This window comes from Corylus avellana, chromosome 2, assembly GCF_965113065.1.
Source record: "Corylus avellana chromosome 2, dhCorAvel1.hap1.2, whole genome shotgun sequence".
NCBI lineage: Eukaryota > Viridiplantae > Streptophyta > Magnoliopsida > Fagales > Betulaceae > Corylus > Corylus avellana.
In genome coordinates this window covers 9,712,548-9,728,371 of record NC_142491.1, presented here as the reverse complement: position 1 = coordinate 9,728,371, position 15,824 = coordinate 9,712,548, and the positions used below count along the sequence as shown (strand labels likewise).

Below are 15,824 nucleotides of genomic sequence, written 5' to 3'. Positions count from 1 at the left end.
CTTGCATCTCAACAGGTTGTCTTTTGTTGGGAGCAGATTCTGGCATGCTCGCCACATGAAGTTTTTCTCGGCATTTGTCAATGGAAGCCTCCACAAGATTCTCCAAATCTCCTTCTCCGCTATTCTCACCGAAGATTCAGGGTTTGAGTTTGTAATTAATTCCTTTGCCAGGTGATATGCACTATTGACAGAGAAAGCTCCTGTGTTAGTGCATCTCCAAATCATTACATCCGGTTGCTGTGTCAAGCTAATAGGAATGGAGGTGATGGCCTCCCTCTCTTCAGCTGTAAATAATTCCATTAGCAGATCTTGCTTTCACCAGCCCTGCACCTGATCAACAAGTTCACAAACTCTAGCCGACGGTTCAAGGAGCCGTGTTGGGGATTGAATTGTGTAGGTGGTGGGAATTGGTACCCACTTATCTCCCCATATTCGAGCTCCCTGTCCGTTACCAATTCGCCACATTAAACCTTCAAGGAGCAAATCCCGTGCCCCAAAGATGCTACGCCATGCAAATGATGGTTTAGAGCCCAGCTTCGCCTCTTGAAAGGAAGATCCCGGATAATATTTGGCTTTTAGTATTTGAGCGATCAAACTATCCGGGAATTGCAAAAGTCTCCATCCCTGTTTACACTACAAAAATTATGGTCATTAGCGGCGACCCAAAGTTGCCGCTAATGAGCAAAAAGTTGCCGCTATTTACAAATACCGGCGACACGCGGCCGCTATTTGGTGGTTGGTAGTAAGTCGACGGTAAAACTAAATACCGGCGACTTTCAAAGTTGCCGCTATTGTCAAGGTAATAGCGGCCACTTTAAGTCGCCGCTAATACATTTTTTTTTTGTCGGAAAAAATGATTCAAAATGGTTCCATGGTTGCCGCTATTATATATCATTAGCGGCGACCACCAAGTTGCCGCTAATTGTATGTCATTAGCGGCGACTTTAAGTTGCCGCTAATGATATAAGAAAATTAAAAAAAAAAAAAATTTAAAAAGTCAATAGCGGCAACTTGGAGTTGCCGCTATTCCTCTGTCATTAGCGGCAACATCCAGTTGCCGCTATTTATCTCATTAGCGGCAACTTAGAGGTTGCCGCTAATGAATTAAAAAAATAGAAACTCAATAGCGGCGACTATAGAGTCGCCGCTATTGATTAAAAATAATTAAAAAAAAAAAACAAAAAAACAAAAACAAAAAAAAAAAAAACAAAAAAGAAAAGAAAGAAGCATCCATATATATATATATAGTTGGGATGGCACATGCAATGCACGTGCTTCATTCCCTATATTATGTATCACTATAATTGTTACCATTATAATTTTAATAATATACATATATTATCCTATAAATAGATTTAATGTCTAGATTATTGAACAAGTATACATAAAATTCTCTGAAAAGTAAGACTATAAAAATCACAATTTCATATTCTCAGCAATCAAACAGATCGTAGAACCCAAAAATTCACACTATTACAAGACAGTCATTAAAGTTTGTAATTTCTTAGCAACCAAAAAGCCATCGGATCCAGTCTTTTCGTTTGAAAACAACACAAAGAACTATACCTGCACAAACAGCACTACAAGAGCATCAGATATTTGCTGCAGGCTACGATGAATGGTTTTTAAGGAATATTATAGCCAAGCAAAAACACAACTGGTGCCTAACATGGGAATTTCGGATCTAGACAACATTTAGAGAAAAATTAGCAGTATGGCAAGCAAAAATGGGAGGCAGCATAAAAATACAAAATACTGCAGCCTTTGAGCATGAACTAAGTAGAAGCGACTCCAAGCAAAACAAGCCAAAGCCAACTAAGTAGAATATCTGCAGTGAAACCAACCGACACATTAGGTAAAACCCCAACACCAAATCCAATAACTTGCATGAATATAAAACATTAATATGTTGCATTTGTTATTCCCCAAACTATGAATTTTGGCCTTCACTGTTCAAGGCCATAAGACAGTAAATTTGCTTTTAAAAGTAAGAGGTGTTAGAAAGCTAGCATTATGAGTAAAAAGGCAAATAACCCTTACCATATTTATTATGACATCTTCTAGGTACATGGGTCTGTTTTCCCACTAAGCACTCTACGCATTCATTTTTTGTAATGTTGAATCATTTACATCAATGAGATTTAAAAAAGAAAAATAAAAGCACTCTTTCCCTTTTGCAGCACATTCTACACCATTACATATCTCCTATTAGACAGCTTTACACTATGAAGGACATAAGAAGTAGAATAAATCAACCTAAAATTCATTGATAACTACCCCCACCAACTGCACGAACATCCCATGACTCTGCAGTTTCATATCAAAAGTGAAAGTAATAAGAGCCATTAACGGAACAACGTACCCCAACCAATACATGGTCATTGAAGACATCGATTGCTGCAAGGATTCCCCTGAATTAGAAAAAGAAGAAAAATTTATATGAATTAACTATAAACGTATGGAAGTGCAAAGACAAAAAACAACGAAAAAACTAAGTACAAAGGAATTATAAGAAACCTAGAGGGAAGTGCAAAGATACTTTTGGAAAAAAATGGCGGAACAAATTAAAGATTTTTTTTCTGGCAAGTAATCAACGAATAAGTGACAAAAGAGTACACTACCTAAGTACAAAGGAATTATAAGAAAGAAAAAGAAATAAACAGAAAGCAAGACAACAGATGCAAAACGGGAAAAAAAAAAAAAAACATATTATCCAAAATTAAATTGAGAAATAAGGGGGGTGTTGGCTGGATTTTCCAGCAAGACACACTCCAAGGGCAGTAGATTAAACAAGGGAAACACAAGAGAATAAGAAGATCAACTTGCTGCAGAAATTCTGCAGAAAATGAGCAAAAGGCAAGAGAAAAAAACAGGGGAAAAAACAGGGAGAGGAAGAACAATTTTCTGCAAGGGACTTGGCTCTTTCTTCTATTTTTCTTCTTCTTCTTACTTTACAAATTTCTGAAGCTACACAATACAAAAAACAAGAGAAACCTTTTACAAAAGTAAGTTCTAGAACCACACGTGGCTTCACAACAAACACACATTTTCACCTACTACAAATTAGAGTTTAATAAACACAACCAAAGATAAAAAGTTGAAAAGTCAAAGCACATTAGTTTGTAACAGGGGGCAAAAAACCATAAAACTATATTGGCTGCAAAGAGGGAAAGGAGAAAGAAGAGAAAAACGGCCAAGCAAAGGGAAGGGAAGAGAGGGGGGAGGAGAAGTGTTTCTCCTTTGCATTGTGGTTATAGCGAAGAAAGTAGAAGAGAAAAGGAAAGGAAATTATTTTCCTTTGTTTGGTTCCTAGACACAGGTAAAAAAAAGAAAAGGAGAATCACTACTCCATAACAAGCTGCGCGTAATGTAATATTAGCAACATGAGAAGATTTCAAGAACTTACAACAGAAAAATAATGTAAATAGACTGAAATATATGACCTCCCTTACCTAACCAACTTGCAAAAGCCAAATACTGTAGCCTTTGAGCATGAACTGGTATTTCATTAGCTATATCATGATGAATAATTGGGAAAAATGGAGGCCAATTTTTATCATCATCAGGGACGCCAGCTGATATACAAAATTGAAAGCAGAATTACCAATTTAGAGAACAGCAAGACAGGTAAAAAGAAAATGCATAATTTTTTACTGTAAAAGTTGTAGGTTGCGGCATCATACATCTAGAAACAGCATCTTCTCTCCGCTTTATATCCTGTAGACAGCAAGTTAAAAAGTACATTGAAACCACATTACTGGGAATATGTGATTCTCAAAAGTGCCGCATTGGTTCTTTCCTTGAATCCTCTGGAGGCTTTAAGTCAATAAATGGCTACAAGCATTTGAAATCCACTAAAGTCAGAAATAATTAATATGTGAAATGGTACATCATATTGTAAAATCACCAATTAGCATAAAAACACAGCAACAAAATTTCTTCAGTTGAAAAAAGATGGTTTTGCCAGTAAAAATTTTCTGATGTCAAAAAGTTGCATTGTTTCCAAAAGTAATATCAAGCTATGACAGCATGATTATAACAAGTCAGATATACAAAACCTCTCTACCATAGCAGCACTTTTTCTCTAATCTGCACATCAAGTTGGACATTATGACCAATCAAGTACAGCAGTAAACATAATCCTGCTCAATGGGGAAAAGGATCAAATGGAGATATCAAGAAATCAAATGGGACTTAACCAACCCACACTAGCCATATAGACGAAACACCATGCAAGTGTACTGGCCGGTTGGCTCCAACATTATCTATCTCAGTAGTTAATGGTTGGTCATATTTGGTCCACTCTAAGCTATGAAAAAAGGCATTCTCCCTTTTAGCATCTGTCTAATCTCCTTGTGCTTCCTAATCCTATTAATGAAGACTCTACAACAATGATTCCAAACAAGTGTCTTTTTACATTTCATAAACTTATGATCATTCTGTTCAACAAAAATGTAATGAACTAATCAAAATTCTTTAAAGTTCTCATAGGAACATTCTGGCATATTTGCGTAAAATTTCATCATTCTAAAGCTATAAAATGCAAAGTGGTCTCCCCAAATGTCCATCATGTCTCACCTAGTCCCTTCACCACCCTTCTGTTGAAAAACATGGCATGAGTAATGGTATGTCTATTGGATATCCAAAGCAATGGAAAATATCTCTGAAGAACAGAACAATCCAAACCCAGCAACCCCACCTCACTCAACCCTTATAGACAATAACTCAAAGATTTTACCTCTCCAAATTAGGAGATCCGGGTTAAAAAGAGTTCCAAGATCATTTTTTGTAAGGTTTAAAAGGACGTATCAAAACAATATAATTAAGACCATACACGATTTCCCCTTTATAAACCCAAAAAGAACTCCAAATCAAGGACCTTTAAGACCAGTTCAAAAGTAGTAAGTATCAAAGCAAAACCACAAGATATCCATAACCAATTAGATATTCCAATTCCGCACCCTGAAGTCTCCGAGTATTCTATAAAAAAAGCTAGCTAAAGTCAACATATGGACAGAATCACCTTGGAAACATGCAAGGAGACCAATAAGTACCTTGGGTAAGTTATTATCTACTCAATTGTTAAAAAGAAACTATTTACATTGATCACTACAAATGAACATGCCTAAATTATGAAACATAACACCTAACAAACGAGTGAAAATAGTAATATATAAATGCACAACTGAAATAGGAGGACATCATTTCTAAACAACTGAAATCGTCTTGTGTTTGTTTGATTTCTTAGAAACCAAACAAACACAAGACGCAAACTTTTTCACACTCTTACCTCTCTATCTTTACGAACTCCACTCACAAAGCTCACTCGAAAACCAGAGCTCCAAACGCAGCGTTTTCAGGCTTGAAAGCCATCGGATCCATCATGGGAGGGAGGGAGAGCAGCGGGAGAGAGATCGAGAGTGAGAGTGATGAGGGAGGTGAGTGAGAGGGGTGTTAGGGATTTTGGTGTTTTGAATGTTTGGGGAAAAAAGACGCGGTTTATGAAATTTTTTGTCCGAAAATTTCAGAAACCCCGCCACTGGATGGCGCTTTCTTTTTCGCACTGCCTCAAATAGCGGCGACCCCAGAGTCGCCGCTATTGAGGGTAATTTTTTTTTAAAAAATATATATATATATATATATATATATATATATATATATATATATATATATATATTATACTTACAATTTTTTAATTTTTATTTATTTTATTTATTTTTGTTTTTATTTATTTTCTCTTGTAATTTGTTTTTTTTATTATTATAATATTAACTAATAATTTCCATTTAATAAATCTTTATGATAAAGATCATTAAGTTGATATTTATCTTATAATTAATTATAAGATCAATACAAAATCCAAAGATAATATAAGATTAATATAACTAATGCACTAAGATAATATAAAAAGCTTATAGTTCAATTGAACTTTCAATTGTATCCAGTTTGATCAATCAATTGATCTTATCATGATCAATATAACTAATTTACTAAGATCAATTGGATGTTTGATCGATCAATTGATTCTATTACGATCAATCGTACTAATTCACTAGGATCGATTGGATTTTCGATGAGATGTTTGATCTTATCACGATCAATCGAACTAACTCACTAGGCTCGATTGGATGTTTGATCGATCGAATTTTCGATTCAACATTTGATTGATCATTTGATCCTATTACAATCAATCGAACTAATTCATTAGGATCGATCGGATGTTTGATCGATCATTTGATCCTATCACGATCAATCGAACTAATTCATTAAGATCGATCTCAATCGAACTAATTCATTAGGATCGATCGGATGTTTGATCGATCATTTGATCCTATCACGATCAATCGAACTAATTCATTAAGATCGAACTAATTCATTAGGATCGATCGAATGTTTAATCGATCACTTGATCCTATCACGATCAATCAAATTAATTCAGTAGGATCGATCGGATGTTTGATCAATCATTTGATCCTATCACGATCAATCAAATTAATTCAGTAGGATCCATCAGATCAAGTTATCAATCATTTGATCCTATCTCGATCAATCGAACTAATTCACTAGGATCGATCGGATGTTTAATCTATCATGATCAATCGAACTAATTCATTAGGATCGATCGGATGTTTAATCGATCATTTGATCCTATCACGTTCAATCGAACTAATTCATTAAGATCGATCTCCATCAAACTAATTCATTAGGATCGATAGAATCTTGATCGATCACTTGATCCTATCACGATCAATCAAATTAATTCAGTAGGATCGATCGGATGTTTTATCGATCATTTGATCCTATCACGATCAATCGAATTAATTCAGTAGGATCCATCGGATGTTCGATCGATCATTGATCCTATCTCGATCAATCAAAATAATTCACTAGGATCGATCGGATGTTTAATCTATCATGATCAATCAAACTAATTCATTAGGATCGATCGGATGTTTGATCCTATCACGTTCAATCGAACTAATTCATTAGGATTGATCGGATGTTTGATCGAACATTTGATCCTATCACAATTAATCAAACAAATTCACTAGGATCGATTGGATTTTTGATCGAATATTTGATCCTATCACGATCAATCAAACATTTAAATAGGAATAAGACATAGAAAACTTCAACAATATTATAAAAAAAAATTAATTTTTCTAAGTGTTTTAATTTAATAGGAAAATTTGTTTTATTTAAAAGAAAAAAATAATTTTTTTTTTTTTTTTTTTTTTTATAAAATAAGAATAGAAAAATAGAAAAAATTGACCAACAATTAATATAAAAGAAATAATGACATATTATCGAAGGTGAATTTTTGAGAAATAATTTTTTTCCTATTATATATGTAGGGTAAATAGCATCACCCCAATATTTATTTATTTTTTTAAAATTTTTTTTTTCAAGGGTCAATAGCGGCAACTATATGTTGCCGCTATTAAGTGCCTAATAGCGGCGACTTTTTAAAGTCGCCGCTATTGGGGGGTCAATAGCGGCAACATATAGTTGCCGCTAATAAGGCCTATTGTTTATTATTTTTTTAGCTCAAGTCCATTAGCGGCAACATTTAAAGTTGTTGCTATTAGGCACTTAATAGCGGCAACTTTTACAGTTGCCGCTATTGGGGGGTTAATAGCGGCAACCGTACGTTGCCGCTAATAAGGCCTTTTCTTCTTTTTTTTTTTCTTTTTTTTTTTTTTTTCAGGTCCATTAGCGGCAACTTTTAAAGTTGCCGCTAATAAGGCCTATTGTTTATTATTTTTTTATCTCAAGTCCATTAGCGGCGACTTTTAAAGTTGCCGCTATTAGGCACTTAATAGCGGCAACTTTTACAGTTGCCTCTATTGGGGGTTAATAGCGGCCACTATACGTTGCCGCTAATAAGGCTTTTTTTTTTTTTTTTGCTCAAGTCCATTAGCGGCGACTTTTAAAGTTGCCGCTATTAGACACTTAATAGCGGCAACTTTTACGGTTGCCGCTATTGGGAGGTTAATAGCGGCAACTATACGTTGCCGCTAATAAGGCTTTTTTTTTTTTGCTCAAGTCCAGTAGCGGCACCTTTTAAAGTTACCACTATTAAGAGCCTAATAGCGGCAACTTTTTAAAGTTGCCGCTATTGGGGGTCAATAGCGGCAACATATAGTAGCCGCTAATAAGGCCTATTGTTTATTATTATTTTAGCTTAAGTCCATTAGCGGCAACTTTTAAAGTTGCCGCTATTAGGCACTTAATAGCGGCAACTTTTACAGTTGCTGCTATTGGGGGGTTAATAGCGGCAACTATACGTTGCCGCTAATAAGGCCTTTTTTTTTTTTTTTTTTTTTGCTCAGGTCCATTAGCGGCAACTTTTAAAGTTGCCGCTATTGGGGGGTCAATAGCGGCAACATATAGTTGCCGCTAATAAGGCCTATTGTTTATTATTTTTTTAGCTCAAGTCTATTAGCGGCAACTTTAAAAGTTGCCGCTATTAGGCACTTAATAGCGGCAACTTTTAAAGTGGCCGCTATTGGGGGGCCAATAGCGGCAACTATATGTTGCCGCTGTTAAGGCCTATTGTTTATTATTTTTTTAGCTCAGGTCCATTAGCGGCAACTTCGAAAGTTGCCGCTATTGACCCATAAATAGCGGCAACTTTTGGAAGTCGCCGCTGTTAAGCTCATAATAGCGGCAATTGGCCGATGCCGCTAATTGTGTTTAAATAGCGGCAACGTTTGTTGCCGCTATTGTATACCTAATAGCGGCAACGTTTGTTGCCGCTATTGTATACCTAATAGCGGCAACATTAGGATGCCGCCGCTAATGAGTAGTAAATAGCGGCAACAATTGTTGCCGCTATTGATGTTGTTGCTGAATATCAAATATAATGGTATTTAGCGTCCGCTAGTAGCGGCGACTTCAATGTCGCCGCTAATGAGAGGCGATTAGCGGCAACTTTTTAAAGTTGCCGCTAATGACCCCTCATTAACGGCAACTTTTGGGTCGCCGCTAATAATTTGGTTGCTAATGACCAAATTTCTTGTAGTGTTAGCCAACAAGACTTTATTAAAACACCCTAAATCTCGAAAGCCCATACCACCTTTATTTTTCGAAAACCCCATGCGCTCCCAACTCATCCAATGGATCCGGTGCTCCCTATCTTTTTGTCCCCACCAAAATTTTTGCATAAGGGAGTTAATCTCCCTGTATAGTCCCTTGGGAAGCAAGAAAACATTCATGCTATACGTAGGTATTGCCTCAACAAGCTAATTAAGTGTACTATAATGGAAACTAATAATTGTCCAAAAAAGAAATGGTCTCACTTTTATGCATGGCTGCTACATTTATTTATGCCCTTCAATATCATCTTTGTATGTTTTGTTGACGAATAATGCTATAAGGAGGACTATAGTCTTTCCAAATATGATGTGATTTTTAAAATCACCAATAGATCAACATTCAATAATGATCATGTCTTCTTTTTTTTTTTTTTAGGGGAGTATTTCGTATTCATTCATTGAAAAAAGATCAAGAGCATAAAACCCTTAAACTATGAGGTTGCAATGTCATAGAGACAAACATAAAAATTTTACAATAAAATCTTATCTATGACTACAACATCCGCTATCCCATGTCCAAACTTCAGTTATGGAACATATCTGCTGCAGGCAGACTCAATCTAATACATAGGTAGCTCATATTCCCATCTTTTATTTTTCCGGTCATAAAAGCAAAATCCTTACACTGAAACTAATCCTCCTCGACCTAATGGCTAGGACAAAAACCTTTACCCCGAAGATCGCTCATTAAAGCAGATCTAGGGAGAATTGAAACACTTATTTAAAAAACAACAAAAACACAATAAAAAAAAATTAAAAAAAAAAAAAAAAACAGCAAACAGCAACAACAGCAGAGGCAACGGAGGCGAAGCGCACTAGCCGTCGCGTGGCTGAGCGAAACCAGTTGAGGAGACTAGATCTAAAAGGGTTTTAAAATTCACATCACATTTAGGAGGACTTAATTAAAATTCTAGTCCTTCTTATATTATTTCTTTGTCGACTATTACAATTTTACATTTATGCCTTCTCTATCTTTCTTAGAGTATAATATTGATTTAGTTGGTCTTCTAAATACTTTGTTTTCCCATATAGTTATTTAATTATTTAGAACTTTGTTTGAAGGAAACCAGATTGGAAAGTTGAATTAAGCTTATAGTTTCGATGGCTCGTGGAAGAGTCACCGACAATCTTGCTCTTGCGAATTTGGTAGTCTTGTCAGGTCCTCGAACTTACTTGCAATCAACCCCAAATTTTAAAAAATTACAATCTGCCCCTTCAAATTACCAGGTCCTTTCGCTTTGCTACTGAAAAACGCTTAACCGACTCCAAAAACTTGTTTATCACAATTTATGCCGAATTAATATTATGAAGCAATAAACAATTCAATCACCCAAAATATATAAAGCAATAAAGAGGCAGATACAGATATTTTGGTTACGAAGAGGAAACCTTTTAGAAAACGTTCTAAAAGTAAAACCTCTCCGGGGCAGCCAAACCCAGGAAATCACTATCAAAAGATTATTTAGAGATTACAGACACTAGGAACACTTACAACCCTTTGCAAGACCTTGACTCTGTAAGATCGACAAGCCTACAACTCGTCTCCGCGCTCACAATCTTCTTCAACGTGATTCTCCTTTACCGGACCCTTCCGATAGACTTCTCAACCGTAGATTTATCAAAGGAATAATTAAACCTCTAAGAGAATCACTTTAACGCTCACCACATTTGATCTCTCTTAGCACAGCCTCCGACGAACTCTCTGGGGGTGAAAATTCGTGTTTCTCTCTTCTATAATGATGTATATATACCCCCGACAAAACCCTAGACCTAACCCACTTAAAATCATGTTTTTGGGCCTAAAACTTACGGGGTGTCCGGACATGTTAATGGGCGGTCCGGACACGGCTTCGCGGAGCAAGATTTTAGTTTCTGGAAATGAGGTCCGGACCCGGGGAATTGCGGTCCGGACCCTGCCTGTCCAGTCTTCATCAACAGCTCCGATCGATGGGCGTTTGTGGTCCGATTGAGCTGAAATTTTGCAGGGACGTTCATAACACATGAATCTACATTATGAACGGTGGAGATTGGATTCTGAGCATTCTATATCAGTGTTTGAGCCATGAACAGTTACATCTGCATTTTGAAACTGAATTAAGCCAACACAAGAACTAACAAACTCCCCCTTTGGCAATTCAGTGACAAAACCAAAATGTCGAGCCAATCCCATCATCTCCCCATATTTACTCCCCCTTTTTGTCACAGAATGACAAAAGGTCTTCATGTTTCCTGAAACACTTCACAAAATACATCAAGGCATATGTGGAACAAGAAGACATAAATAAAACTCATGATAAAAAAATGACGTAGAATGCGTGATTATAAAGAAACATCAGCAAAACTCCCCCTCAATGTATGACTCAATTAACAACAGGAAACTGGAAATGAAAAGCATGTTTCTCCCTCTTAAAAGTTAAATGAACACACATGATAACACATCAATGACTCATGTATTGCACAATGAATATCCAAACATGCTCCAAATATGCAAAATATACATGAGACTAGAAATGGCTAGAAATTCATATTGCTTAACCCAAGCCAAGAAAATGTTCCATTCAACCTATGCTTGTGTGGTGTGTGGGTAAGCCATCCAAAGAGAAAAATTTTCAATTTACAAAATGAGGAGAAAGTTTCACCACCATGAGGTTTTGACAAGTATATCAAATCAAAAGTCAAACCTTATCATACTAGGGCCTAGCCACTCTCATCCTATACAATTCTCTTTGTAAAATATTTTGCACAAGTTTGACACAGTGAAATAAATTCCTTTTGGAATATGATCTTTTGATTTTATTTGTTTCACTATTTTGTTTATTTTTCTCTTTGAGAAAGTGTCCTTAAACTTTTGGTGCTTATCACAAAAGAGAAAGCAGGAATTTTTAAGCCCTAGGTTCAACTAGCATATGGTCAATTTGAAAAATATGACTAGTTAAAAACCTCATATGGTTACCTAACAGACCTCACAAATAAAGTGAAACAAAACCTCAATTTAAGCTTAAATGTGCACAAAAGATAAAGCATAGGCAAAATGTACCACATAAGCTCAGGCTTTAGGTAACCACAAAAACAAGTCCATTGACACAAATTTTCATCTCATGCATATTAAGAACATTCCAAGATGTAAGGAATTAAATCCATAAAAAGTAACATGAGAAATTAATGGACTATTTAGGTGCATAAGACAAAAGAAAGAAAAGGAAACAATCAAAGTAACATATTTTTGTCTTTTTGAAATTTTTCACAAAAAAAATGCACACAAAAGAAAAAACAATTGCAAAACAAAGAAAAATGCAATGCAAAACAAAACAACATGCTTGAATTGAGATTACAACAGGCAAGACATGAATGTCCTTTAGCATTAAACTTTCATCACATCTTATAGGTCCCACTACAAAATAATGATTTGGTTTAATAACTACTTCTAGATCTTCACAAGACATTACACATTCTTGAACATTTGATTAGCAAGTAGACAAAAATCTTGGTGGTCCGCACACAACATCTCATCTATAAGCTTTTCAAAGATCATGATATATGAATTTCTTGAAAAATCCTTTATGAATATGCCTCAAAATATGAATCTCAAAACAATCATGTATATACTCTTCATACAGAAAGTGTAACAACAAAAACAATGCAGTGCATAAACAATAAAGCAAAAACAAAAAAAAATGCAAAGCAATGAAAAATAACACGCTCTAGGATATTCAAAAATAAGCAAAACAATCAATCCTAAACATGTTATTGACTCACCTAACTTTAGGTGAGATCACTACCACTCCTCCTCCCCCTCATTGGGTGAATGGTATAATCCTTCCTAACCCAAACCTTCTTGAATAAAGGTGTAGAGACGTGAACCTTTTCAAACTTGTCTACTCTAGACACACCTCCCATCATCATTACCAAACCCTTATAATCTTTCCTAGAAACAGAATTTTTATTTTTATGCACATGAGGTTTCAATTTAAAACAGTTGGGTCGAATGTGACCAACTTTTCCACAATGATGACAAGTAGGGATAAACCTTTTAGGAGGTAGATTCCTAGGAGGATGGACGACTCTATATTTGGGGTAAGATACATAAGATTCAATATGAATTTTCTTAACTTTCTTACCTTGTGAGGTCGAGGCAGCTTCTGTTTTTCTTTTAACCACAGAGTCTTCTACTTTTTCTGATTTAACAACAATTATCTTGGAAGTAGAATCATTGTTAGAAGACAAAGCAACATGACAATCAAAACTTAACTCAGATTTATCACAATCAGAATTCTGAGTATGTAACATATTCTCAAGGGAATTGCTAGAGAATTTTTCCAATTGAGTTTCTGACTCTTTTAATTTATTCTCTAACAAATCAACTTTAGAACCTAAAACATAATTTTCAGATTTTAAAGAATCAATTAAAGCATGTGATTCAGACAATTTAGTAACAATAGATTCATTCACATGTTTAAGATCTTGAAACTCCCCAAAACAATTTGTGTATTGATGTCTCAAAAGAGTGAATTTTTCCAACAAATTGTTGAAGGAGTTTATAAGATCATATTCCCCTTGAGAAGTATTCATAGCAAACAGGAGTCAACAGATCTCACTCAAGAATTTAATCCAAACAGAGTGAACCCGCTCTGATACCAATTGAAAAACGCTTAACCGACTCCAAAAACTTGTTTATCACAATTTATGCGGAATTAATATTATGAAGCAATAAACAATTCAATCACCCAAAATATATAAAGCAATAAAGAGGCAGACACAGATATTTTGGTTACGAAGAGGAAACCTTTTAGAAAACGTTCTAAAAGTAAAACCTCTCCGGGGCAGCCAAACCCAGGAAATCACTATCAAAAGATTATCTAGAGATTACAGACACTAGGAATACTTACAACCCTTTGCAAGACCTTGACTCTGTAAGATCGACAAGCCTACAACTCGTCTCCACGCTCACAATCTTCTTCAACGTGATTCTCCTTTACCGGACCCTTCCGATAGACTTCTCAACCGTAGATTTATCAAAGGAATAATTAAACCTCTAAGAGATTCACTTTAACGCTCACCACATTTGATCTCTCTTAGCACAGCCTCCGACGAACTCTCTGGGGGTGAAAATTTGTGTTTCTCTCTTCTATAATGATGTATATATACCCCCGACAAAACCCTAGACCTAACCCACTTAAAATCATGTTTTTGGGCCTAAAACTTACGGGGTGTCCGGACATGTTAATGGGCGGTCCGGACACGGCTTCGCGGAGCAAGATTTTAGTTTCTGGAAATGAGGTCCGGACCCGGGGAATTGCGGTCCGGACCCTGCCTGTCCAGTCTTCATCAACAGCTCCGATCGATGGGCGTTTGTGGTCCGATTGAGCTGAAATTTTGCAGGGACGTTCATAACACATGAATCTACATTATGAACGGTGGAGATTGGATTCTGAGCATTCTATATCAGTGTTTGAGCCATGAACAGTTACATCTGCATTTTGAAACTGAATTAAGCCAACACAAGAACTAACAGCTACTTCTATCAACATTTCTAATGTAGACGAAAATTGAGTTATGTAAGTTTAACGTGACTCAAATGATCCATTATACCTCTATAAATAAAAAAGTTTTTTAATAACAAACCGTAGAAGGAGACCCTCGGCTTGGCCATGGGTCTCCTAGCTCCATGGGCCAGAGACCCATGGCCACGGTCTGGTTGTGGGTAAAAGGAGATTGGGCCATGGCTATATATATATATATATATATATATATATATATAGTAATGCTAGAGACCATTTTTTAATCTTCTTTTTATTATGTTAAAGCTAATGTGACTTTTAAAATCACCATTAAATTCTAGATGAAGCATACTTGAATTTTGATCCAATGGTCATTTTGAAAACCACATCAACTTTAGGAAAATAAAAAGATAATAAAAAAATGGTCCCTAACATTATATATATATATATATATATATATATATGTGTGTGTGTGTGTGTGTGTGTGTGTGTGTGTGTGTGTGTGCGCGCGCGCGCGCGTCTGTGTCCGTCCAATGTGACACATTTATGCATGGGTACTAACATTTTTATTATAGTAAAATCTTTTTAACTCTCTCAAACTATTACTTCAATGACAATTTTCTCTCAAACTATCAATTGTGACAATTTATCACAAAAACTACCAAAACAATGACAATATACTCCCCAATGCTAGTAAAATGACACAGCTACCCCTATAAAATTTTCAATAAGACAAACATATCCCTTAAAATTTGAAAAAAATAATTAAATATATTTAAAATTTAAAAAACAAATATTAAAATATTAAAAAGGTTTATTGGTGCCGGAATGGGGGTGGCTCGATGGCCTAATGGGGGTGGCTGGCCACCCCTTTGCCCCAAATTTCACACGTATGCAGTTTGAAAGTTGCAGAGGAGTGGGATTTCTCCGGAGAGATTATTTAGGCTGAAATCGCTGGAGGAAAGAGAAGTACAGCAAGATATAGAAGATGGGATCTCACCGCTAAAGTTGTTTGCGCTGACGTTAATCCTTGAAAACATGGGTAAATTGAAGATTTCATCCCCCTTTGTTCCATTTCAAGAAACCATCGCTGTATTCTCAATGCCTCAAAGAAACCACCCCCACCAAACAAGAACTAAAACTGTGACTAAAAAAAAAAAAAAAAAAAGCACAAAATTAAAGCAACTATGATAAACAAAGGGGGACCACCGATGGCGGCCACAAAATC

The 15,824-nt window shown here is 35.8% G+C and overlaps 1 protein-coding gene across 2 annotated transcripts; it reads right to left on the bottom strand.

The window, feature by feature from the left end:
- Positions 1-1,325: 1,325 nt before the first annotated feature.
- On the bottom strand, positions 1,326-5,488 carry LOC132172152 (secretory carrier-associated membrane protein 4-like). 2 transcript variants are annotated; one of them, XM_088513777.1, is made up of 5 exons: positions 5,291-5,488; positions 3,684-3,834; positions 3,453-3,575; positions 2,363-2,411; positions 1,326-1,828 (listed from the first exon to the last, which is right to left on the bottom strand). In XM_088513777.1, the coding sequence occupies exons 2-5, from the start codon at positions 3,742-3,744 to the stop codon at positions 1,816-1,818; spliced, it is 246 nt and encodes an 81-aa protein (XP_088369903.1). In that variant the 5' UTR covers positions 3,745-3,834; positions 5,291-5,488; the 3' UTR covers positions 1,326-1,815. The 2 variants fall into 2 exon arrangements, with proteins under 2 accessions (XP_088369903.1, XP_088369904.1); XM_088513778.1 differs by having other exon boundaries at positions 5,318-5,488.
- Between the last annotated feature and the right edge of the window lie 10,336 nt (positions 5,489-15,824).

Excerpts from the sequence above, each read along its gene's own strand:
- LOC132172152 (XM_088513777.1), bottom strand. The coding sequence starts at position 3,744 with ATGTACTTTTTAACTTGCTGTCTACAGGATATAAAGCGGAGAGAAGAT. Across the intron at positions 3,576-3,683 it reads AGAAGATGCTGTTTCTAGAT|CTGGCGTCCCTGATGATGAT; the intron begins GTATGATGCCGC and ends TTTGTATATCAG. Across the intron at positions 2,412-3,452 it reads GGCTTTTGCAAGTTGGTTAG|GGGAATCCTTGCAGCAATCG; the intron begins GTAAGGGAGGTC and ends TTTCTAATTCAG.